This window comes from Belonocnema kinseyi, chromosome 7, assembly GCF_010883055.1.
Source record: "Belonocnema kinseyi isolate 2016_QV_RU_SX_M_011 chromosome 7, B_treatae_v1, whole genome shotgun sequence".
NCBI lineage: Eukaryota > Metazoa > Arthropoda > Insecta > Hymenoptera > Cynipidae > Belonocnema > Belonocnema kinseyi.
The window spans coordinates 42,582,961-42,610,771 of record NC_046663.1 but is presented as its reverse complement, the minus strand read 5'-3'; the positions used below and the strand labels follow the sequence as shown (position 1 = coordinate 42,610,771).

The following is a 27,811-nucleotide window of genomic DNA, read 5'->3' as shown; positions in this document are numbered from 1 at the left end:
AAATTACTAAAAAAATTTTCTACGAACATTCATTTGCAAAATTATACATCAAAATTTAAAAATTTTACTTACAAATTAAGCATTTTTCAAATACAACAATTAAAATTGTAACGTTCAAAGTTTAAAAGGCTCTTCGAAAATTTAACGATTCCAGGCTTTCTATGTCAAGCAATTCAGTTAAAGATTCTTTACTTTTAAATATTTGGTTTTAATTTACTCATCTTAAATAAAAATTCAAATATTGCTAAATATTCAATAATTAACATGTTTTTCAATTACAAAATTTCAAATTCAATGGGTTAAAACTTGAATATTTTCGACTGAAACAATATTTCAAATGTAATAAAATTCTTGAATTAAGAACATATTATTATGAAGTTATTTTTAAGTTGAAAATATTTTATAAACTTTCAGTCACACGTTCACGTTTGTGTAATGTTTAAGACTTTCAAATTGAAACCGTTTAAATTTTAACGTTAAAATCTGAAAAGTCTTAAATTTTTAACTGATATACAATCGTTTTGTCAAATCGTTTTTGTTCACTTTTTATTACTTAAAGTACAGATAAATTAGAAAACATTTATTTATTATTTATATAAAAATGTTTTTTATCCAAAATTTTCAACATCAAAGACTTTTATTTTTAATTTGTTCAAGTCTTTCAGAAAGCATTTTAAAATTCTTTAAATTAAAATTGTAAGCTTAAAAATTAAAATTTAAATGGAAAATCTTTAAAGTAAAAAAATTTTGAATTACGAATTATAAGCTAAATAATAGCATAAATGAAAAACATGAAAATTCAACTAATTATTTTAAAACTGTTGAAATCGAACATGGACAGATTTTTCTTCTACAAATTTGTAAAATTCCCAGTCAAAAAAAAAATCACTGTCATTTCCCGGTTGCCGAGTCCAGCGGTCACCCTGAACAATATCCTGTCCAGAGAAAACTTCTAGCTTCCATTTTATCAATTTTTTGGGAAGATACTGCACAAGTAGTGCAAATTTCAATGTTTCTCTACAGGATAAATAACATCTAATATAATAAACATTTATGAATGTCCTTGGGGTAATTTTAGTAAATTTATATATAAAATCGTACCAACTTCTCACCATTATTGTGGAAATGGTTACTGTTCATAAGTATTTTTCACGATAAATTAAATTTAAAAAATCGAACATGAAAGCTAAAAAATGCCATCTAAAGCAATAAAAAGTAAGCTGCAAATGAAAGCACTCAAAGTGGAACTCTTGAATTTTAAACTTTTAAAATTGAAGTTTAAACGTTGTAGCAATCCAAGATTTTGTATTCAAATGCTCAATAATTTACACGTATAAAATGCAAGCTAACATTTTTCAACTGAAAATTTTTTTTATTAAATGCAGTCAAACTTCTAAATTAAAAATGGTAAACTTCTATCAAATGTAGAAATCAAAGATTCAGTTTCAAAAATATAAATCCACCTTGTCATTTTCTATGCTCTAAATAGTATAAATTGAAGAATCAATTAACGAAATAAATTTTTGTAATTATCTCATTTTAAACAGTTTTAGGCTATAAATAGTAAAAATGAAACTATTATATTTCTTTATAGACTTGAATTAAAAGCTAAGCTATTTTTAATTTTAATAGTTTAAGAATCCCTAAAATGCTTGGAAATTTTATTTCAAAATCTTGAAACATTTACGTGTTATTTTCCATTTTTCAAATTTTAAATCATTTTTGTAATTTTTTCAGAACTTCCAAACATCTTTTTAAATATTTTTAAATTTTCCGATTTTTTTAAATCCTCAAAAATTAAAGAAATTTTCTTAAAATCTTTCATATTTATTTTTTACAATTTTGTAAATATTTCTAAATATTTTTTCATATTTTCTCAAAATTAAAAATCATTTCCAATTGTCCTAGAAAATATTTGTTATTCTTCTGAAGCCTTTCAAATTTCTTAAATAGCTTCTGCATTATTTGTTCGAAGTCTGACAATATTTTGTTTTAAACTGGAGACCGTGGGCTACTTGCACCGAAATTTTTGTACGAATAGCCGGATTTTGTCGTAGACGCTTCTTTTGAATTATTTGAAATCATTTTGAATTTTAAATGAATTTTGAATTATTTCAATTATTCTTAACTTTTTAAATCTTAAAGCAACGTTCAATTTTCGAAATCATTAATTAATTTAGCTTCACAGTTGATCAACTAAAAATATTTGTTATTTAAAACTGGATTTTTAAATTCTTCTCATTAAAATGTAAGATTCAAAATTAAAATGTAAAATGGAAAATGTTAAAAAGGATTTTTCAATTGCGCATTCTAATCTGAATATCATAATTGAAAAAGATAACAATTAAACTAATTGTTTAAAAAACGGTTCAAATCAAAGTTGGAAATTTTGTTCTAAAAATTGGTCAAATTCCCGGTCAAAAAATAAATTCAAGGTCACTTCCTAGTTTTTCCGGTCTCAAAGAAAATTAATTTTCTACTAAATAGACGACTTTTCAACAAAATATATAAATTTCTAACTAGAAAAGAACAATTTTCAACCCAAAATGGAACAGTTTAATTTAAATTTAAAAAAATCACTATAAACACGAATTTGCAACAAAAGAAACGAATTGCCATAAAAAAAATAATTTTTCACCAATAAAATTAATATTCAACCAAAAAGATGAATTATTAACAATATGGATTAATTTTCAACTAAAAAGTATAAAAGATTAATTTTCAAATCAAAATGATTAACATTTTTTTTCAACAAAATAGTTAAATTTTCAACTAGAAAAATTGCCAACCAAAAAGATGAATTTTTCGCCAAGAAGATTAATTCTACCAAAAAGATAAAGTTTTAATAAAATACATGAATTTTCAACAAAATAATTCCATTGTTACCAAATAAATTAAATTTTAACTAAAATGAGGAAACTTTAACAAAACAAATAAATAAATAAATTTACATCCAAAAAAATTAAATTTCTAACAAACAAAAAAATTCCAGCAAAATATATAAATTTTTAACTAAAAAAGATCAATTTTCAACCCAAAATAGAATAGTCAAATTTAAAGTTAAACAAATTCAACCATAAAAACGAATAAAGATTTATTTTCTACTAAAAAATACCAATTATTAACAAAAAATATTGATAAGACACGAATTTTCAACTAAAAAAAATTTCAACTAAAATGGAAGTTATATTTTTGGTTAAAAAATTAATTTTTAACAAAACCAATCAATTTTCAACGAAATAGTTTAAAATTCTGGATAAAAAAAATTATTTTTCAGCCAAGCAAGAAGAATTTTGAACAAAATAGTTCCATTCTTACCAAATTAATTAAATTGAACTAAAATGAGAAAGCTTTAACAACAACAAAATTAATTTTCTATCAAAAAGACGAATTTTCATCAAAATATTCAAAAAGATAAATGTCCAACCCAAAATAGAATATTCTTATTTAAACTTGAACAAAATTCAACCATAAAAACGAATTTTCGGCAAATGAAATGAATTGTTAACCAAAAAGATGAATTTTGAACTATAAAGATTAATTTACTGTTCAAAAAACCAAGTTTTAAGAAATACCTGAATTTTCGATTAAAAAAAGAAAAATCAACCAAAAATGGAAGTTATATTTTCAGTTCAAAAAAATTAATTTTAAACAGAGCAAATTAATTTTCAAAGAAATAGTTGAACATCCCGGATCAAATAAATTAGTTTTCAACCAAGCAGTTGCATTTTTAGCCAAAAAATATTAAACCTATACGAGAACAGATGAATTTTTAAATCAAATGGACCAATTTTAAACTAGAAAAGATTTTTCAATCAACAGAAAAATAATTGCATCCAAAACGTGACAACCAAAATATAAAAAAAAAGATGAATTTTCAACTATAAAGAATAATTTTTTTCTGAAAAACATAAGGAATATTCATACCAAAAATACCAATTTTCTCCAAAACAGTTGAATTTTCAAACCGAAAATATTAATTTTTAACCAAAAAGTTTATAGTCGAGCAAAAAATTGATTTTTCAATCCAAAAAGATTGACGTTTTTGTTTTTAACAAAACTTTTGAATTTTCAACAAAATAATACAATTTTCTGTTAATTTCGTAAGTAAAAAAAAATCACGAAATAAGAACAGTGATAAAAAAAGCCGGACTTCTCTTGATAAGTCAAAACGTACGGTCACCCTAATTATATATATGTATGTACAGAAAGTTCGCGAATTATTTTTTGTTTTTATTTTAGAAGTTTCTAATCTAAAAAATTATGTTTTTTCAAACAGATATTTTTTCCCGGATCTATTTGACTAAATTTTGGTATGAATCATATTCAAAACATCATACAAAATTGTAAAAAGTAAAAATAGTTTAAATTCCTGTTTTGAACATTACACAAGTCTTTACAATATTTATAGGTTATTAAACAATTTAAAAATCGTGAAAGTGTAACCAAAACATTTTTCCGTGTTCTTCATAATACAATTAAAATTTTAAAAAGCAAATAAAATTAAGAACAAATATAAATATTTTAAAAAATTTGACAAAATGAGATAACCTCTTAATATTAATCATTTACTTCGTCAATAAACGTTTTCGTGATACAATGTACTTACAACTTCTTCGGGGTCTATAGAAAGAGGAGAAGTTGGGGTATCATACCCTCCTTGAAATGGCGAATTCATCATGTATTTTAAATTATTTTCTTTATAAAAATACAACAAAATATGCACTGGTATACTTTTAACCTCAAAATTGCATTTGGAATTTCGACATACTACTCGTTTAAAAGAAGTTCGGTTTGTTTCCCCGGTTTTTACCTCAGCAAATGCAACAAAAACATGGTTTATTCATGTTTTTCGTACATTTCAGAGTAAAAAAAAATTGTACCAATTTAATCTGTTCAACAGTCTATTTGTGCTGGATACAAAAAAGTGACATTAATTTAAGGATGATATTAGAAGGACGCAAGGATTAAATTAAAAAACTATCCAAATGTGATCCTAACCTCATTTTTCCTTTAACGATTTATGAGACCAAAATCTTTCATTAATACCACTTTTATTGTATTCTGCACGAACTAAAAATTGATCAGATTAATTTGATACATTTTTTCATTCTGACAATTACGAAAACTATGACTAAATTGTGTTTTCTCTTACACTTTCTGAAGGGAAAACAAACAGAATTTTGTTGAAACGGGTAGTAAGTGAAAATACCTTTTTTGAATTCGACTGGGCATCTTGACTGCGCAACTGTAGATGTCGCATCTTGCTAAGTTTTCAAAGTTTTAAAAAAAAAAAAAGAAACAGTGCTTTAAAAAAACATTCTTTAAAACCAAATATTTTTAAATATTATTTCAGGAAAGATTATTAAAGAAACTTTTTTTTTATAAAAAGAGTTCATATTCTTGTAAAATAACGAGTTCTTATGTTGTTTTCAAATTTACGCACGCGCAACGCATAGGTAATTCAGGCTGTGACGTCACCTGACAAGATGTCTGCACGCCGAGGGTCAAGCAAGAATACCAATTTCATGGGACGAACCTTGACTTTTTTTAATAAATTGGAAAAAAATTTACCATTAGTTTAGTGGGATATTATTTTTATTAAAAAAAATATTCAACTGAATAATTAAATCATTCAAAAAAAGATCGATTTTATGGTTTAGTTAAATATATTTTTAAAAATTAGAGTCAATGTTTAAATGCACTTACGGTGAAAAATAATTTTTTTCCAAGTTATAAAAAAAAAATTTTATCCCATGCAATTGGCATTATTATTTATTCCGCGGTTTATAAACATGTTGGATATCCTCCATCCAACTTCAAATACTTCATTTTGGTGATATTTTTTATATAACATTTTTTCTAGACATTGTTTTTTATTTTAATACCTGCAAATAATTATGAACAATTTTTTTACGATCAAATTAAAAAAAAAAGTTTTGGATGACTAAGAAATTTCAATAAATAAATCAGCCGATGCTGTAAAATTTCTGAAATTATAAAAAATGTTGAAGTATAATAATCCCGAAATGGAATTTTTTAATTCCTGACGGAAAATTATCGAATTATAAAATATATGAAAGAATAAGATTCCCGACACTAGATAATTCCCGAATTACAAAATTCCAGGATTTAAATCATTGTTTTTAAATATATATTGTTATCAAAGCTATAATAAGAGAATATTTTTAATATAATTTTAAAACAAATAAAACATTTTTTTAATTTTGAATCTATCAGGACGACTGAAAAAGCCTTAAAAATAGAATTGCCGATACTGTAAAATTCTCTAAATCGTAAAAAAAATGTTGTAATGTAAAACTCCTAATTTTTTACAATAAATTCTAGGATATTAAACTTGACGAACAATTTATAACATTATCGAATTTGGAAATTCCTGAGCAATAAAATTCCCGATAGTTTATAATATTAATGATTTTGAAAATTCATGAAAAATAAAATTCCCGACATAAAATGATCGAATTGTTAATTAAATGTGCATAGTAGTTTTTTAATTATTTGTTTTGTGATGGAAATCTTATTTTACTGTTGTTATGCATTGAGAAATATTTTTTTCGATTATTTTTATTTCAAGTTTAAAAGTATAATTTAAAAAATGCGCGAAATAACCAAAAAATTTTTGTTTTTATCAAAATATTTCCTTATTGTATTTTTAATGGATAAATATGATTGATTAAAAAACCATTTTTATAATTGTTTAAATTCAATAATTTTCTATTGTCGAATTCGGCAGGATCGGATAATTTATAATCCGGCAATCTTCTTTCGGAAATTGTATTATTTAGAAATTCACAAATTCGGTAACATTATAAATTCTTGGGAATTACATTTTTAGAGAACTTTCAAATTCTCTGATATTATGAATTGTTAGGAAATTTTATTATTCAAAAATTTTTTAGCCAGGATTTTTATACTCCGGCAATTTTCTATTTCGTGTATTTTTTTGGCGGGAATTTTACAGTTTCAGGAATTTCATTTTTCGGGATTTCTCAGTCGTTCTAATTTAAAAAATTCCTAAATAATTAAATTCTCGACAATAGATAATTTCTGAATTTAAATAATGTAAAAATTTTTTTAAATAAATATATGTGATTTTTAAATACAATAGTGAAATATTAAAATTCTAATTTAAAAACTAATAAAATAGTTTTTAAATTTCGGTGTCGGAAGACTGAAAAATCCTGAAATATAAAATTTCCAACACTGAAAAATTCCCAAATTGGAAAACTCTGGAATAATAAAATTCCGCAATTATTAAATTCCTAGCATGGACTATTCCCAAACAGTTTATAATATTATCAAATTTGACAAGTCACGAATTATAAAATATCCAAACTCGAAAATTGCCCCAACATAAACAATTAAATTTTGGTTTATTTTTATTTAATTGTGGAAAAAATATTCCCAATTCGAATTTTTCAAAATATTAGATTAGAGGTCAAATTATAACATGGGGAAATTTAAAAAAGATTTTAACTGGGATTAAATCAAACTTTTGGTGACATTTTTCAAATAAAAGTTTTTCTAAAAACCTATTTAGACATTGTGTATTATATATTTACATCTGCAAATAATTATGCAAATATTTTCTGCTATCAAATTTAAACGAAACTTTTTATTGCAATTAATGATGACTTTATCAAATATATACAATATTTACAAATTTACAGTATCATTTAACTGTATTTTAAAATAATAAAAAATATAAATAAAGCAATCTTTTTGTAATTTTCCTAAAATTATATTACGAATTTTAAACGAATGCAGCGAACTTAGTTTTTTATTTTGCAGCTGTTTATATCGTTTAGTTCGACAAAAGTCACTCAATTCATGTTTGTACCTTTCAGAAATTGGAGATTTTTTTTAGGTATGTACAGATTTAATAAATATTATATAATTTAATATAAAATTAAAATTTCAATACGCAAATAACTCATTAGGATATTTGAATTTGTTTATTTTCTGTTTTAGCTTTTGGAACAAAACATATAAAAAAGTATTCATTCAAATTGCCAACGCAATTTGAAACTTGCACGTCCTTTGCAACAAGGAATTTAAACACATAAAATAAGGACGGCCTTGTTTCGAAGGTAAAAACATGAAGGTAAAATTCACTACCTTGTATCAAATTTGTATTTTATTTTACAGCATTTCTCATTTATTTCATTTTCTGAGATTTAAATTTAAAATTGATTTAAAAATAAGAATGATTATTTTATTATAAAATTGTATTTATTGATTTCTTTTATAGCGAAAATTCGTTGTTTCCCAATTTCTTGCCGCTTGAAAATATCTGCACAGATTTGGTTAACATGACAGTTATGATTTTTTATAAACATATTTTTCATTAATTTAATTTTTGTGTTTCGATTGGTAAAAAATCTTAATCTGAAAATTGATTACTTTGGTGTTAACTATTGATTAATTATTGGAAAGTTGTTGATGCCACATCGTTAGCTTTAAACATTTTTTAAAATGTTGCAACAGATTTCGGAAAAAGTCTGTAACACTCATAAGAATTTTTTAATACAATTTTTTAACACAAAATATTTATTTAAAAATATATTTATCTACAAATAATTTTCCTCAGGCTCTTGAGAAAATTTAAAAAGACTTTTGAAGATTTTAAAAGTGTCGAAAATGAATGAAGAAAACTTTAAAGAATATCTTTTTTATTTTACAGAATTTGAAAAAATATGAGGAAAATTTTCATATATTTTGCAGATTTCCGAAAATCTTTCTAAGATTTAATATATTTTTAATCTCTTCAAAACCTCTTAAATTCTAATATGTTTTTTTAATGGCTCAGATTTCTCTTAAAATGTTGAAAAATCATTCCAAATTTTAAAAATGGGCTTAAAATCTTCCACATTCTTTTATTATCTCAAAACTTTATAAAATATCTTTAAAATGTTCTAATATTTCTGTTTGAAAATTTCATAAATCTACATTTTGTTTAAATTAAAAAAAAAGTATTTTCAATTTGTAAATTATTTTTTTAACTTATCAAATCTATTAAATACATTTATTCTATTTCTCGATTTAAAATATTTTTAAATCTTCTCAAATTAAAACATTATCCTTTAAAATCTTTTAAGCTCGTTTTCGAGTTTCAAATGTTTTAAGCCTATCTCCATTTCTCTTTAAATATATTTTTCAAAATGAAAAATCATAACAAATTTTCCCGTGAATCTGAAGAAAATTCCCTTTTGAATCTTTTCAGAATTCTCTAAATTAGATTTGTAATTGTCAACAGGGAATATATTTAATTGTTAAAAACAAATATATTCTACTAATGCCCCAAAGGATCCTTTATTTGTGGGAATTTTCGTTTTTTCGAATTAATTTTATACTAATATTTAATAAAGATTTTAGCTAATAATTAAATTAACAGTATTTATAACCAAAATATTAAATAAATATGAAACTATAAATGTTTTTTACTTGATTAAGATCTTTTTTTATTCCAATTGCTTTGATATTACCTTAAAGTTGATATTTTAATACAAAATGTTTGTGAAAATTTAACAACTATTATTGTTAATAACAAATACCATTACCAACTGAAGAATGTACTTTTCTTGGTAGAAATTTGAACCCGTTTAAAAAAATGAATTCCAATAAAATTCCGCACCAAACTGTTATGGTTGATTTTTTAGAAAAAAAGGAATTATTTTTTCATTGAACAGAAATAACAATTAAGAAATTCTATTTTTGAAATGAACGGATTTTTAACACACACTTGGATTTATTTAAAAATAACTGGAAAAGATGAACCAACTATTTAAAAAAACTTCAATAGCAATGCAAATGTTGACGAAAATTATTTGAATTTGTTATAAACAAATTAGTGAATAAAAATGGTTTAGTTGGAATTGGCAGCGATTCGTCACTAAATTCGCATCAAATTTAAACAATTAATATATTAACAAAGATTTTAAGCTGAATTAATAAAATTAATGTTATGTATTTAAAAGTAAAAAGCCACTTTTTTCGCGAAATTAACAGTCAATTCTTTAGAAATGATTTCTTATTATGTATCAATAAAATTTTGTTATTATTTAAACAACATCATTAAAAAATGTATATGCAGCTATTTTTCAGCATTAAAAGCTTGTTTTTTTAACGTATTCAACTGTTAATAAAAAATTTAAAAACTTTTTTCAGACGTTTTAATAACGATCCACTACTTTTATTGTTATGAACAAGTTTTTTCTCGTTTAATGTAATATTTTGCATTTTCTTGTGGATTATACTGAAAGTTACTTTAAATTAAAGAAATTTAAATGCGATTAAAATCAAATTAAAAATCTTATTTAACATCCAATAATCAAATTAATGTGCAAAATTCCTGGTAATAAAACCAAGAATCTAACGATTAAATTTGAATAACCACCATAAAATGTTCCTATTGAAACTTGAAAAAAGATAACAATTTTCCTAAAAGAGAAGAGAAAAAAGTTGATTTTTCGACAAAAATAAATATAATAAAGAAAAATGAGAATTTGAAATGAAATGAAATGAAATGGGAATTTGGTTGGTTGCCTTTTCATTTTTATTTCATACTTTTTAATTTTGGTAGAAAAAAAAGAAATTTTTTCTTTTCTTTTTTAGGAAAATTTTTATCCTTTTTCAAATTTCAACAGAAAAAGTTTATAGTGGTTGTCCAAATTTGGTCTATGGATTCTTTGTTTTATTTTAACAAATTCTGGACAGAAATTTACTTAGAAATAATTCTTTCCTAACAGTACATAAAAACTGATGCTTTGTTAACGAAATTGAATCACTTGTTGAAATCCTCTATCATATACTGTGTACGTCTACGTTAATTCAATTATTGCGTTAAAGAGCGCATTTTTGCTCATTATGGCATATTATTGCGTGATATAGCGTAATATGGCATATTATTGCGTAATAGGGCGCATTATTGCGTAATACGGCCTTTAATAATATTTTATAAATAGTTATTAATACCTTTGCAGAAGCGAAGGCCTTGTACAGGTCAGTCTCATTCATCAAAGAATTCACCAAGAAAAAAAAGTAAAAGTCAACCTAATTTAAAACGAGATCGTCAGCAACGAGGAAACACAAGGCAGAAGAGCCTCGACCATGTCGATAATATCAGTATAAAAAAAGAAGTCTTCGGCTCTTTGGAATCTCTGTTTGACTTGAGGAAACCATTGACCCTACCAGAGATCCACTCACCTCTATTAAATTACTTGCAAGGAGAAGGAAGAACCGGAAGTTCAGCTTCTGAATCTCAAAGTTCAAGAAGTCCACGACATCACGTCCCTCCATTACGTTTTCAAACTTTTTTTCATTCTACTGAGCTTGAACCTCATATTTTTTCACAAGTAAGGAGCCACCCATATATTTCGTAAGAAATTTTTTGAACATTTTTTACCCCTCCCCTACCCCATGTAATAAAATGGTTTGGAATCACTCTCTTCGTGCCTATGATACGCCATTTTTTAAAAAATATTTTTAGCCATTTCTTTTTTTATATAAGGAAACATGCGTACAAAATGATAAGAATTTCTTTCAATTATAAAGGATTTAATTTTTGTATATCACGATTAAAGAATTTTTATTTGAAAATCTATAATGTTGAATAACTTGGAATTTTCAATCTTCAAAATGGCATAATTGTCTATTATACTTAAATATTAAATCTTAAAAATAGAAGAATTTCAAATTGAAAATCGTTTAAATTGAAGAAATTTTAATTAAAGTTCTTCAATATTTAAATATTCCACAAAGAAAATCAAATTGTCCATCAGATCGGCTTCATTTCCTAAGATTGCAACCATTAAAAAAAATAAAGTCTCTTTTTCAATTCATTTAAATTATAAGTCTTGAAATTTTTATAATTTCCAATTATATATTTTACAAATTTAAAAAAAAACATTCATTGTAACTCTTTAAACCCGTAAAACTAATTACTTTCGATAATCAGAATAATCCAAATTTAAGAATGTAAATAATTTAGTACATTTATAAAGTACATAATTTAAATTGAAGACTTTTTAATTGGAAATCTGAAAAATTACAGAAATTCCAATTTTATATAATCGAAATACAAACTATAAAAGTTTTAAAACATTATAAAGACTTTATTTTAAAGGAATCTGAGGTTTTGTGGTTCGATTCCCAATGGTGTGAAGAAGGAGTAGGATCTTTTTTTCAAAAAGTAATTTTAATTTTAATTTTAAATATTGTTTTCCATCTAGTCTGATTAGACGTTAAGCATTTTCTGTTATGGAAGATTCTTAACATGATCGATATTGTGTAGATTTTCCGCCATCATGGTTTGGAGGGTTGTCTATGGTCGGTAAAGTACCATCTCTGATGATATAAGAGATTCCTTTAAAATAATTACTTGTACCATTAACACCTAGCTAAAAATTAGCGTCATTTTCTTGAATTAAGAGGTATTATTCTGATCCCTCTAATAGCTTAATTGAAAAAGCACCTGACCGGAAATTAGAAGTTTTGTGGTTCGATTCCCAGTGGAGTGAAAAAGGAGTAGTATCTTTTTTCAAGAAATAATTTTAGTTTTAATATAAAGACTTTAAACATAAAGACTATAAGCATTTCCAATCAATGAATCTTTAATTGGAAATCTTTAAAAAAAGAAGAATTTTAAATCGTTATCTTTAAAGCTTTTCAAAATTCAAGAATTTTCAATTGCACCTTTTCAAACCTGTCGAACATTTAATTTTAATTCTTTAAATTAAAGAATTTTTTATTTTGAAAATATACAATAAAAATTAAGCATGGTTAAAGTTTTATATTTAAAAATTCTGTAATTTTCATTATTTACATTCAATTATTTTTTGATTTGGAAAATTTACGATTAAAATCTCTTCATATTTGATTGATTGATAAATTTTCCATTGCAAATTGTCAAAGTCGAACTTTAAATTTTCAAAAAATGTTCATAATGACATCATTTTAAACTGCAAACATTCTAAATTAATGAATCTTCAATTTTAAATCTTAAAAATAGGAAAATTAAAAATTGCAGGTCGTTTAAATTCAAGAATTTGTAATTGTAAGTCTTTAAAATTAAACCATTAAAAACATTGTTTAAAAATTACATACGTTTACAATAGAAATATCGAAAATTTAATAATCTTTGATTTTTTTCAAAGCTCAAGAATTTTAAATAGTAGCTCTTTAAGAGTTTCGAAATTTGAGTTGTAAATCTGAAAAATTAGAGTTTTTAATTTAGAAAATTTATAATTAAAAATTATGCATGGTTTAAGTTTTATAATTAAAAATGCTGTAATTTTGATGATTTGAATTCCAAATTTTTATCGTTTAAAACATTGAAAACTGAAATTTCTTGACTTTTGATTGATTGCTTGATTAATTTCCCATTGTAAAATTTTAAAATTGGACTACACAAAAAATGATAAAAACTAAATCTTTTTAAATAATAGAAGTTTTCGTTCAAAAATGGAATATTTAAATTTTCAGTTAAATTTTTTTAAATCAAAAATAAAAAATTCAGCCAGAGAAATGAATTTTCAATAAAAAGATAAATTTTTAAATAAGAAGATAAACCTTCAAGTAAGAATATATTTTTTCACCAAATACATTGATTTTTAACTATACAATTTGATTTTGAAAGGAACTGTCAACCCAGTAATTAAATTTTCAACCAAAGAAATAAATTGGTAACCAATTAGATGAATTAGGCATCAAGAAGATTAATATTCTACCATAAGAGACGCATTTTCAATAGCATACAAGAATTTTTATCCAGTTAAGTGATTTTTTAAGTGAAGAACATACATTATTAACCAAAAATGGAATCGTAAAATTTCCAGTTAATAAAATAAAATTATTAAAAATAAAAATAATTTCTAAAAAAGCTGTTAAATTTTAATATTAATAATAATTAACTAAAATGATGAGTCGTCAACAAAAAAAAAAAATAAGCTCTACAAAGTAGTTCCACTTTCAACCAAGTAGTGGAATTTTAAATTAAAGAAGCTAAATTCGGGACGAAAAATATGGTAGTTGCTATATCAACAAACGAAAACAAATAATTTTTTACCAAAATAGACGAATTTTCAACGCAAGAGTTGAGTTTTCAAGTAAAAAGAATATTTTGAATTGCAGCATACTGTGATATTTATATTGCTTTTGTAGCGATTTCGAATTCCTTATTTTCTGCCATCATACTGTGTAATCCTGAAATGAAATTAGCATTTTTTGTTCCACAGTCATATGAGTCGGATGAATTTGGATTTCAAGATGATGTCAAGAAACCCGATCTTGAGGAAATAGTCGAGGACGAAGAGATATTTCTACTAGAATCGCAGAGATCTGTCAAAAGTCTTTCCGTGGCAATATCGAATTTGACAAGGCAAGTAACGTGGTGATAGAAATAATTTTTTTATGCTATAGCATATATTTTTAATATAAAAATGTAAACATAGAAAAATGGCTGACGATGAAAATGTCGAAAATGTTCAAGATGAAGTTCCAGAATCGGAAGATCTTCCAGAAGGGGAAGCAATTCCAGAAGGGGCAGAAAATCCAGAAGTGGAAGAAATTTCAGAAGTAGAAGAAATTCCAGAAGTGGAAGAAATTCCAGAAGTGGAAGAAATTCCAGAAGGGGAAGAAATTCCAGAAGTGGAAGAAATTCCAGAAGTGGAAGAAATTCCAGAAGTGCAAGAAATTCCAGAAGATATCGCAGATGTTACAGAAGCAGATGGGCAAGAAGAGGGAGAAGGAGATGAAAATTCACTTTTAGAAGACGGACCACTACCTCCGCAATATCCTTTACCACCAAATATTGCAGAAGGTATTTTACCATTTTTTAAAACTAGTTATTGAAAACAACTATTGAATTATAATCAAGATTTTGGGCCTCCAACTCATTTGAGAAATTCAAAATATAGTGTATATTAGCATACATGACATCTGTTAAAATTCCTTGAAATCCGTAAAAAATCAATCGAAATCTTATCATTTATTTTAAAATCTTATGATTACCTTAAATATCGTGAAATCCCTGAAATCCAAAGAAATTTTTTGAAATTCTTTCAGAACACCCGATGTCTGCTAACATCCCTTAAAGTCCTTAAAATTAACTGAAATCTGTTAACTCCCTTGAAATTAGTGATTAATCAATTGCAATCTCATCATTTCTTTTGAAATCCTATGAATCCCTTAATTATAGTGAAGTCCCTGAAATTCGTTAAAATCCTTTAAAAAACAATAAAATCTGTTAACTCCGTTGAAATCAGTGAAAAATCTACTGAAATCTTATAATTTCTTTTGAAATCTCATGAAACCCTTAAATATGTTGGAATTCGTAGAAATATTTTAAAAATCCCTCAAATCCGTAGAAAACCTTCAAGAACACTTGAAATTAGTTAACATCCTTAGAAATCCATAGAAATCCATTGACATTTGTTAATATCCCTCAAATAAGGTGAAATCTGTGGATATCCTTTAGGAACCCTTGAAAATTGTTAACATCCCTTGAAATCCATAAAAAATGCATTGAAATCTGATCATTTCTGTTAAAATCCTACAAATACATTAAATATGGTGAAATCCCTCAAATTCGTAAAATTCCGAACCCTTGAAATCTTTTGAAATCAATCAAAATGATCAAAGAAATCCATTGAAATGTTATAATTTCTTTTTGAATTGTATGAATCCCTTAAATATGGTGAAATCCCTGAAATCCGAAGAGAACCTCTTAAATCCTTTAAGAAACACTGAAATCTGTGAACAATCTTTGAAATCAATAAAAATCCATTTAAATCTTACTATTTCTTTTGAAACCCTATGGATCCCTTATATGTGCTGAAATCCTTGAAATCCAAGGAAATCTTTCGAAATCCTTTAAAAACCCTCGAAGTCCGTTGACATCCTTCAAAATCCATACAAATCCTATGAATCCTGTATATGTAGTGGAATCGTTAAAATCCAAGTAAATCTTTTAAAAACCACCGAAGTCCGTTAACATCCCTTAAAATCCATAAAAATCATACGAATCCCTAAAATATGGTGACATCCGTGGAAACCCTTTAGGATGCCCTGAAATCTTTAGAAAGCCTTTGGAATAAGTAAAAAATCCATTGGAATCTTATAATTTCTTTTAAAATTCTATAACTACCCTAAATATGATGAAATCCCTGAAATCCGTAAAAATCCTTTAAGAACCTCTAAAATCTTTAATATCGTTTGGAATCCGTAAAAAAGCTATTAAAATCTTTTAATTTGTTTCAAAGTTCTATGAATCTCTTATCAATAGAAATTCTTTGAAATCCTTTAAGATCTTATGAAATCCATTAAAAGCCCTTGACTCAATAAAAAATCCATTGAAATCTTATCTTATCTTTTGAAATGCTATGAATACCTTTTATGTGAAGTCTTTGAGATCTACAGAAATGCTTTGAAATCCTTTCAGAACCCCCAAAATTTGTTCACATTCTTTAAAATCCATACAAAATTGATTAAAATATTATAGTTTCTTTTAAAATCCTATTAAACCTTCAATTGTGACGAAAGCCCTGCCATCTGTGTAAATCGCTTAAGAATCTCCGAAATCGGGTAACATTCTTCGAAATCCGTAAAAAATCCATCTTTTAAAGTATATGAATCACTTAAATATTGTGAAATCCGTAGAAAGTGTATAGAGAACCCTGAAATCAATTAACATCGATTGAAATCCTTAAGGACCCCATTACAATCTTATAATTATTTATTTTTAATTAAATTAATTATTTATATAATTTATTATCTAGAAACGCTTTGGAATACCTTAAACTCTTTGAAATATTATTGACATCCAGGATACCTTTTTAACATCCTTCGAAAATTTTTTTGTAATCCTACGAAATACTTTGAAATCCCTTAAGAAATTTAAATTTTCGTTAAATTCCTTGGATTTTTGTAATTACTCTAAAATTTTTAAAATCTTCTGAAATTCTTTGAAATTGACAAAATCACTTCAGTTCCACAAAAATTGAGTTAAACCCTGTAAAAAATCGTGATGTCTGTAATATCTTTCAAAATTCTTTTAAAAATAAAGAAATCCTCTGAAACCCCATAAAGCCGAATAAAGCCCCTTTAAAACCCTTTTAATATTAGAAAATATCCTAGAAGTTTAAAATATATTATTATGTTTTGTAGACATTTTTAAAGCTCCTCAAATTTTCTTTGATCCTACGAAAGTTTCTGAAATATCATGGAATTCTTCAGATTCTTTTTAAATATATCGTATTATTTATAATCCGTTGAAGGTATGTTTATTTATTAAACCTTATGAATCTCTAGAAATCTTTAGAAATCCCGTATTTCTTGACATCTTTAATATCTTTTAAAATTCCTTGAAAAATGTTGAAATCTGTAAAATCCGCTGAAATATACTGAAATCTATTCAAAACTCTTGCATTCTTTTGAAATCTTCGAAATCTTTTCAATCTTCTGAAATCTTACTAAATCATTCGAAACTCCTTAGAAATGTTTTATTCTTTGAAATTTTCCATTATCCTACGAAATAGTTTGAAATCTCTTGAAATTCATAGGAATCTTTTAAAATAATTGTATTCTTCAAAATATTTTTAATATATATTAAATCCTTTAAATCCTTAAAAAATTTTCAAAATCCCGCACATCTTGAAATCCTAAATATATTTTAAATCTTCTTTTAAGCAGAAAATCAAATTCTATGAAATCCGTAAAAATCCCTCGAAGTCTCTTAAAATTTAATGCCATTTCATTTACTCCCTATATTTCTCAGGAAATTCTTTAAAATTCTCTGAAATCCATTAAAATTTTAGAAATTGTTTAATATATGTGATACCCTATTAAAATCCTCTGAAATCTTTTAAATATCTCTTCTATAAAATTGCGTGGGTCTGGTAAGAGCCCTATAAATCATTTGAATTATTTTCAAATACTTTAAATTATCTTGAAATTTGTAATATTTCTTAACATTTCTTAAAAATATTTGAAACATTTAGCGCCAGATAAAACTTTTCAAAATTTTTTAAACTCTATGGTATCTCTACAAACTCCGGAAATAAGTTAAGATCCTTTTAAATCCCTTGGAGTATTCTGAAATCTTAGAATTTTTTTAAATCCCTCGAAATCTTTACAGTCGTTTGAAATCTTATAATTTTTTTTAAAACCCTTTAAACCCCTTCAAAATGGTGAAATCTCTGAAATTCGTAGAAATTCCTAGCAATCCCTTGACATTTCGTTACATTTTATTTATTCTCTAAAGTTTTCCAGAAATTCGTTGGAATCTCTTGGAAGATTTTTGATATTATTTATATCCTGTATACTAAGGTATTCCAAAAAGATTTATTTGTATATTTTAAAACCTGTAAGAAATCTTTCACAATTAAAAAAATCGTCTTTAGGACTTTCAGATTATTTTTTTGTTGTCATTTTAGAAATTTGTACTGAAATATTTTTAAATATTTTTAAATATCAACTTAAATTCATTAAAAATAAAAGTAATTACTTTAAACATTCAAATTAATTTTTTTCAATTTCTCACCATTGACGTAAATTATTTAAAGCTTCAAACAAAATGTGTTTTTTATTTTTTTCGATACTTAAATATGAGCCATTTTTACATAGGATCCGTAAAAAATAGAACAATATTATTTTAATCGGAGGGGAGGGGGGTTAAAGTTAGTGGAAGTTAATACTGAATAAACTTATATGGGAAAAAAGTGCGAAAACAATTTATTTATCGAAATATAATATTTCAAAAAATGACAAAATAGGCACTTTCGTTAATTTGTACCAAAATTTGCTAAAAGAATTTTTTATTTATAAAAAAATTCCTGTGTAAATGTAGTTTTACGGATCTTGTGTAAAAATTGCATATGACTGAAAAATCCCGAAAAATAACATTCTCGGCACTGTAAAATTTCCGCATTGGAAAATTCCAGAATAATAAAATTCCAGGATCATAAAACTGCTAAATAATAAAATTCCCGAATTGGCAAATTCCCGAGTAATAAAATTCCTAAATTAAAATAATTGAAACATGTTTCTTTTTTAACAAATATTATTTATTTATTAAAAATACAATAATAAAATATTTTAACCAAATAAAAATTTTTTCCAATGCACGTGTTAGTTTTTTAAAAATTATTGTTTAAAGGTAAAGAAACAATAATTTTATAAACATTATTTTAAAACATTTTTTAAATACGTGCGCCTTAAACGAAACAAAATTAAAACCTAAATTTTATCCGAACATAATACAAATTTTTTAGCAAACATAGCAGAATTCAATTTAAAACTCATTTATCCTTTAATTTCTTTTGCATTTTTTTCAATCAAAAATTCGATTTTTTGAGAACAATTTTTGTAATTTTTTAAAAATACTTTACATAATTTCAAAAAATCTTTCATTCGGAATTGTATTTTTTTCAATTATTGTTATTTTTAATTCAAACAATGTTTTTTAGAAACTTTTCACATTAAAAAAATGTGTTTTTGATACAAATATTTAATTATATTATTATTAATAAATAAATATGTTAAATTGGGTAACATTAAATACTGTCTGAAGTTTTAATGAGCGGGAATTTCCCGCTTCGGGATTTTTATTTTTCGGACATTTTATAAATTTAGGAATTTTTCAATTCGGGAATTTTACAGTGTTTTGGAAATTTGATTTTTAGAGATTTTTCAATATTCCTATAAATTATATCCAAAAAATGGGAAAAAAGTTTTTTTTTCATGCACAAAAAATTTAAAAAATGAGGTTTAAAAACTATTAATCGAATTGCCCAGTAATGAAAAACTTTTGAAATTTTTTTGTTTAAATTTATTTGTAATGCCACCAATAAAGTTTTCAACGCTAACATGAATGAATCTAAGCATTTTGATTTTTTTGGACCATCCTACTAGTCACCCTAGTGACACCCTGGAAAAGGGTGAAAAAGTCATCATTCATTCCCTAGAATTTAAAAAATTGTATTCCTGTTTTGTTACTATTTTTAATGAACCTAACCGTTCTTTTGATTGATTACATTAATAAGGGATTCCTGTTAAGCCTGGCCATCGCCGAGATTCAATCATGAGTACTCTTCCCATAACGGATACGGCAGTCATAAAAGAGATGAATGATGCTTATGGGCGTTGCAGCGAGATCGGAGAAGAAATAGAGCAATTGAAGAAAGAAATGTCCGAACTATCAAACGTAAATTTCAATAGGGGAAACCCGTACGAACTGAATCATCAGTACGAATCGAATAACAGAAAAAAAATACTTTGCTTTATTGTTAAAGTTCTGTAGTACACCAAACCCTCGGTTTAAGGGCAGTGTCGGGGGTTGCCGGCAAATAGCCTTAAGCATAAATCGGGAAAAACTGAACGTAAACAGTAAGGGTCGTTTAAACCAATTCAGTTGGATTTTTTTTCACAGTTAAAAATAGTTGTTTAATTTCGTCCATTTTGTTATCTAATAATTATATTTCTCTTTGCACGACAAACATAGCTTCTTATTTTCTTTCGGGATTTTCAAAAATTATAACACAACCGAAATATAACCAAAATTCATACACCTCGCTAAAAACTGAAAAAAAACTAACGCATGTCCTGACAGTTGACGCACTTATCGGCTGAGGGCACTGCCCGCTTTTATCGCTCCGCTACTGGTGGTGTCGCATGCGTGACTTCTTGTCGACCCGTGAGCTAAAAAACTGCGTGGGCCAGCAGTTATAGGAACGCCTAAACGAGGGACCCTTAGGCGCGGATCTGGTGAATTTTTTTGAGTAACCAGGAATCTCAACCCTACTGAAAAATCCCATGTAGGAAAATATATAGGAAACTGTGTAAGACACCTTTTGGGAAATTACATTGAAAATCCAAGGGAGAACTATATGGGAAGCTCTAAAGGAAACCATATGGGAATTTATAGTAATTTGATCCCGGGTCCTACATAGTTTCCCATATCGTTTCCTATATAGTTTCCTATATAGTTTCCCATGCCAATTTTCTTATTCGATGATTATTTTAAAAATTGTAAAATATTGAAATTTTTAATGTTGAAGTTGAATGTTAGCCGATGGGGAAGGGCATATTATAAATAATAGAAAACTATGCAGAAAACGATATGGGAAACTATACAAGCAAGTGTTTGGGAACTCATATGGGGGCCGTCCATCGACCACGTGGACATTATTTCCCATAAGAAAAAAATATTTTTGTACATTTTATTCAGAATCATCAATATTAGGTGAATCGAGTTCAAACTAAAGTTTTTTGTTCACGATTTGCCATAGAATACAAATGAATAATTATTTTTTAAATATCAACCCCATGAGTCTATTTTATAGGCACCCTGAAATACCCATAATTGAAAAATTGAGTTTTGCGAGATTCTAGCGCTAATTACGAATTTTTTATGATGTTTTAAATACAAATTGTTTCTAATACGTAAAACACGACCTCCAACTGATAAATATATGTTTACATACATGATTTAAACAATTTAATATAGTTTACAGCAATTTTCTCTTAGAATAATGTCAGGAAGTCGTGGGTTTTCCCCATTTTTCAACTGGTTTTCAACTTTTCAGTTAGAGCGCGGAAACACTCAATTAAATTTAAAAGAAATAACTTTTTAAACAATTTATAATTATTCATAATAATATTCTCTTAAAATAATACGAGCAAGTTGCAGTTTTTTATATTTTTACTTTTTCCACTTTTCAATTAGAGTTAGGTAACAATTAACTCAAGTTAACTAACCTAATTGTTTAAATAATTTATTTATATTTTTCTAAATATTTATTTGCAATAATGCTAGAAAGTTACGGGGTCTTCTTACAAATTTAACTTTTTGTCAAATTTCACTTAAGACGAGGTAAAACTTAATAAAATTTTTTAAAAAATTGTTGAAACAATTTATTTTTATTTATAAATCTAAAATACAGTAATGCTAGATATTTGCAATTTCTCTCCTTAATTTTTCAATTTTTGTCAAGTTTTCATTTACTGAGATAATAATTAATGCAAGATAAAAAGCATAATTTTTTAAACAATTTCATATTCTTAATAACTATCTTCTCTTAGATAATTGCTAGAATGTTGTCGTTTTCTCTCAAATTTTTAGTTTGTTTGGCTTTTTAGTTATAAAAAATAATAAATAAACAATGAAGACTGTTAACTTTAATTAATTTTTACCTCACTTTCACTTAAAAATGGAGAGAAAGTGGAAAATTTTAGAAAAAACTGCAACATTCTAACGTTATTATAAGAGGATATTATTATAAATGATAGTAAATTGTTTAAACACTTATTTTTATTAAATTTAATTTATTATTTCTTTGATCTATCTGAAAAGTTGATAATAGTTGAAAATTCGAAATAAACGCACCTCTCTAACACTATTATAAGAAAAAATTATAAAAATTAATTATAAATTGTTTAATTACTTATTTATATTCAATTCAATTGATTATTGCCTTGATCTAACTGAAAAGTTAAAAATAAGTTGAAAAATTCAGAAAAAACGCGACTTTCTGACTCTATTCTAAGAAAAAATTATTAAAAACAATAATTAATTGTTTAAATAATTTATTTAAAGATCTAATTAATTGTCAAAAGTAATATATTATGTACTAGAAGCAAGCCTTATTTCGAATACCGCGAAAAATCAAAATTAAATCCTAAAATCATAAAACCCAATTTTTAAATAATGGTTTTTTGGGTGCTTGAAAACCGATTTATGGACATATTACAAATTATTATTTATTAAAAGCCCTTTCTCTTTCTGCACCTTTCGAAATTTTCCCCAACTTTAACATTCGAAATTGTAATATATTACAATCCTGAAAATGATAATTAGATCAAATAAATTAGATATGGGAAAGTATATTAGAAATCGTATGGGAAATTGTATAGGTTACCCATGTAGTATCATACATCCAAATTATCAACATATTTTCGAAAAAAAATTTAAAAAATACGTTGTCGACCCAGCTCCGCTGGGATTCGAACCCAGGTCTAAAGATTGCCGGTCAATACTTTAAGCTACGGAACCAAAATGGTTATAGTCTTCAGCTGTGAACAGAAAAACGAAAATTTTGTTCGAAAATTTAAAAAATAATTAATCTTGTTCTCCTCCATAGCTTAGTGGATTAGAGTACCACACCGGTAATCAGTAGACCTGGGTTCGAATCCCAGTGGAGCTAGAGAGAAATTTTTTTAAAAGCTTAAGACTATACGCGTTTTGGTTTAGAATAGTAAATCAAAAGCCGTCATTCCATTGAGATATTTTCTGAATTTTCAATTAAAAACTGTTCATATTTGAAAAATTTATCATTAAGAAACTATTGAATTCAAAACGTCTAGAACTTGTCTAATATTACAAAATCAAAATCGTTCAATTTCAAAATTGTAAAACTTCAAACGCTTATAATTTAAAATTCGCTAACCACTAGAAAAATTAAAAAATGAACAATTGTATTTTCAAATATCCTTTATTTAAAGAAAAAATGTGGAAGTTTTCCGATAATGGAGCGAAAGGGGAATTTTAAAAAAGAGGAAACGCAGGTGCTTAAACTCGTCTCGGGCTCACACACTCGTTTGCGGCTCGTGCTTGCTCGCCTACGACTCGCACTGCAAAGTAAGGCCCGGAAAGACTTGAAATGTGAATCTCCACGTCGTTCTAGAAGCGTACCGCCTAAATAAAATTGTTAGGTGTTAAAAAAGTATAAAATATAAAATAAACGGCTCCAGCTTTAAAGATGTTTTCTATTCAGCTCGTACTGGTTTTGCCTGTCTCAACCTGAAAATACAGAATCAAATTACGATTCAAGTAAATACAGATCTTGTAAAACATTAGATTTATTAATTTTTTGTAGAAAGATAACTTTCGAAAAGAAGATACAATTTTACTTTCGGAAAAACAAGATAGTGTTAACATGAAACTGGCTGAACTTGATGAAATAACGAGAAAAATCACACGAATGATTGGTCTTAGTGATCCATCTAATCGTTGTTTTGCAGAAATGTTTGAAATGTTACCTTATCCCCATCAAAAAAAGGTGACTTTATCAATTTAATTTTTGGTGATTTCAGATAGGTCAAATAAAATTTTCAACAACAAAAAAATCATTTTCAGCCAATAAATAGTCAAATCTGGATTTAGTGACGGTTTTGGGGCTGAATGTGTAGTTGAATTTTCCACCACAAAAAGATTAATTCTCAATAAAAGATGTAATGCATAATCGATTATTTAACTAAAAAAAAATTTTTATTTTATTTAAAAATAGAATTTAAAAATAATTTTTTTATTTACATCAAAAGAAGAAGAAATTTCAATAAAATACTTTTATTTTAAAACAATGTAAATTAATTTGCAACATAAAATTTGTTTCTTTCAAAAAAGAAGTTTTTCGCCAAAAGAGATGAATTTTCAAATAAAAAGAGGATTTTTGAATAAAAGAGTTGAACTTTCAACAAAGAGGGATATTTCAGTTAATAAAGAAGAAACATGTCAACCAAATTATAATAGGAAAAAAAGAAAATAAATAAATGAGGAAAAATAATATTAGGGATAAATAATTTTTAATATAAAATAAGTATTTCGAATAACTATTTGTATTTTAAGCTAATTTGTTTCAACCGTAATATAAATGTCATTTACTTTGGCTTCTTGAGAAAATTCAAGAAGGTTTTGGATGATGCTGGATATTTCGACAAAGTATTTTGAAATTTTTAAAAATTTTTGATTTTATTTTAGAAAATTTTATAAAAATTTTAGAAAAATTCGTGATAGTTTAGAAGATATTTGGAACTTGTAGATATTTGAAAGAAATTTAAGTGACTCGAAATTTCTCAAATCTTTAAAACTTAAAAAAAATGAAAAAGCGGCCTTTAAATCTTAAAGATTTTTTTTTTACAATTTATGAAATCTAATCAAATGTTAATTTTTTTCAATGTTCTTTTTAAATTAATTTCTCAAAATAAACTTACTTTAAAAATTCCATGAAAAACGTAAGCATTTTTTTTTATTATCTGAAAACCTTTTGGAATTTTGAAAGAGCCTCTTTTACGATATCTTCAAAAATCTAAATTTTTTTCAAACAATTTTTTAATATTCTCAAAATTTAAATTATTTTTGAATATTTTAAAGTTAAAAAAAATGAATCCCGTAGAATAAAAAAATGGGTTAAATACTTTCAGATTTCCTTGTACTTTTTTTAGCAATCTTTAAAAATCCTTTCAAAAATCCTTTAAACATTGATGTTTAAGAATAAAAAATCATTTGTAATTTTCTCAAAAATCTTAGTGAAGTTTTTTATTTCCTTGAGGCCTTTAAAAATTATTTAAAAAAGCTTGTAATTAATTGATCGAATATCCAAAAATTGAAATATCTTATTTAAAAATCTTCTACGTACATTTCAGAAATTTTTGAAATTATTTGAAATGTTTTGAAATTCTTTTCAATTTTCTTTTATTTATTTTTCAATATAAAAAAATCAGTTTTAAAAATTATGTTTGTTAATTTGCATTGATTATTATCTCAATAAGTAAAAAATGGACAAAAAGTTAACCAATTCAGAAAACCGCAACTATCTGTTATTATGATATGAGAAGATAGTAATAAACTAAAAATAATAATTTGTTTAAACAATGACGTTTGTCAAAGTTCATCACGTACTACCTTGCTGGAAGCGAAAAGCTGGCAGAAAGTAGAATAAAAAAATTAATGCAACTTTCTAGCATTATTCTAAGGCAAGACATTTATAAACAATAAGCCTTTGTTTAGAAATTATTTTTGGTAAAATGCATTAATTGAGGCCTCAATCTAATTGAAAAGTTAACCACAAGTGAAAAATTAAAGAAAAATGCAACTTTCTTGTATAGTGCACAGAGAAGATAGTTATAAACAATAATAATTTACCTACAAAATTAACTTTGTTAAACTTTATTAACTATTACCTCGCTCTAAGGGAGTGGTGGACAAAAAGTCGAATATTTCAGAAAAAATGCAGTTTTCTAGCATTATTTAAAAATAATATTATTAAAAATAAAAATGAATTGTTTAAACAATTATGTTTGTCAACTTGAATTAATTATTACCTTAATCTAATTGAAAGTTTAAAAAAAGTTGAAAAGTTCAGAAAAAATCATTACTTTCTAACATTTATCTAAGAGAAGATAGTTATAAACAATAGCAAATTGTTCAAACAATTATGTTTACTAAATTCCATTAATTATTACCTCACTTTGAGTAAATATTCGACAAATAGTTGAAAATTTCAGAAGAAACCCGCAACTATCTAACATTACTGAAGGGAAAGATAGAAACAATAATAATTTTTTAAGCAATTATGTTTGTTAAATTCCATTCATTATTGCCTCGCTCCTAGTGAAAAGTTGACAAAGACTGAAAAATTTGAAGAAGAAAAACGGCAACTTTCTACCATTTTTCTCAGACAAGATATTTATAAACAACAAAAATTTAACTAAACAATAAACTTTGTCAAATTGCATTGACTATTAACTCGTGTTAAGGTAAAAGTGGACAAATAGTAGAATATTCCAGAAATGTAACTTTCTAGCATTATTTAAAGAGAATATTATTAAAAATACGAATTTAAAATCGGAAAATAAATTTAAAAATTCAGACAAAATCGCGACTTTTTAAGTAAGAAAAAATTACTTAATAGGAATTTTAAGTACTATTATTAATATAAATGAATAAAGATGGACAAAATTTAGGTTGGAAATGCAAAAACTTCAGATGAGGAAGAAGAAAATGAAAAATCAAGTGAGGCAGATGAAACGGAAAGCAATGAAAAACATAAAGCAGATGTTGAAGAAGATGATGAATTTGATATGCCACAGATAGAATACCCGGAAGACAAGTGTGTTTTTTCTTCTCTGTGATTATGCTTCGCTCCACATTTTAAACCGAAAATAGTAAATTGTGCTACAAGTGCGGAAAGTAGGCAGTTACACACGTGTGTGAGAAGTTTGCTGTACAAGCGAGAGGTGAGTCAAAGGAGAGTTGCAGGCAAGTCAGAGGGGAGTTGGAGGCGAGCCGAAGGCGAGCTGTAACCGAGCCGAGGATGAGCTGAAAACGACCCGAAGATGAGTTGATGACGAGTACTGTAAACTTTACAGGAGTTACAACTGCCTACTCTCAGCACCTGTTGCACACAATATTTTTTTGTAACAAATTCTGGGAATTTTCAATTCAGAAGCAATAAAAAACAATTTTCCTGATTTTTTAAAAATTTCTAATAAATGACCAAAAATTGCCGAACATTCCGTGCATGCGCTACAAAAAATAATTTGTTTTCTCCATAAATTAGATTACCGAGAGTGATAATTTGTGGGAATACTGAGGAAAATATTCCAAAGATTGTGGTGGCCGATAGTCAACGTAAAAGAAGAGGAACGCATCTCGAAAATCTGACAGGAAAGTTGAGCGAGTCTTTAATCATGCAAGAAAAATTGGTCAAGGAAAATGCTAAGCTCGAAGGCGGAAAGTACGTTCATTCACTAGAATAATTTTTAATAGAATTGTTGATGTACTAATTGTTCACATTTATGCGAATAGTTTTGCAAGACCAAGAGAAAAATAGATGAAGGAAGCGAGATATTTTTAGGTTTGGAAATTAAAATTTTTAAAATGTAATATAAACGATCAAATAATCCAGTTTTGAATTACAGTCTGTCAATTTAAAGCGTGGGTGGCTTTACTCGCAGTCGGTAAGGTGTATCGACATGATTTTGGTGTCAAAATATTAAGAAGAGCTCCCTCTTTCAT

At 25.9% G+C, this 27,811-nt stretch overlaps 2 protein-coding genes across 4 annotated transcripts in view; one reads left to right on the top strand and one right to left on the bottom strand.

The window, feature by feature from the left end:
* Nucleotides 1–5,180, bottom strand: part of LOC117177398 (OCIA domain-containing protein 1) — a 38,674-nt gene extending 33,494 nt beyond the window's left edge. The window contains exon 1 of the mRNA XM_033368051.1: nucleotides 4,610–5,180. Within this exon, the coding sequence (XP_033223942.1) occupies nucleotides 4,610–4,681 (72 nt within the window). The 5' untranslated portion in view covers nucleotides 4,682–5,180. The remainder of the gene's footprint in view (nucleotides 1–4,609) is intronic.
* Nucleotides 5,181–7,819: 2,639 nt separating this feature from the next.
* Nucleotides 7,820–27,811, top strand: part of LOC117177036 — a 43,178-nt gene continuing 23,186 nt past the window's right edge. For 2 of the 3 annotated variants that reach the window (XM_033367498.1, XM_033367496.1), the window contains exons 1-9: nucleotides 7,820–7,888; nucleotides 7,993–8,125; nucleotides 11,004–11,375; nucleotides 14,256–14,398; nucleotides 14,472–14,839; nucleotides 20,061–20,221; nucleotides 23,892–24,074; nucleotides 26,758–26,903; nucleotides 27,354–27,530. In XM_033367498.1, coding sequence (XP_033223389.1) covers nucleotides 8,120–8,125; nucleotides 11,004–11,375; nucleotides 14,256–14,398; nucleotides 14,472–14,839; nucleotides 20,061–20,221; nucleotides 23,892–24,074; nucleotides 26,758–26,903; nucleotides 27,354–27,530 — 1,556 coding nt within the window. In that variant the 5' untranslated portion in view covers nucleotides 7,820–7,888; nucleotides 7,993–8,119. The remainder of the gene's footprint in view (nucleotides 7,889–7,992; nucleotides 8,126–11,003; nucleotides 11,376–14,255; nucleotides 14,399–14,471; nucleotides 14,840–20,060; nucleotides 20,222–23,891; nucleotides 24,075–26,757; nucleotides 26,904–27,353; nucleotides 27,531–27,811) is intronic. The other variant, XM_033367499.1, reaches the window with a different exon arrangement.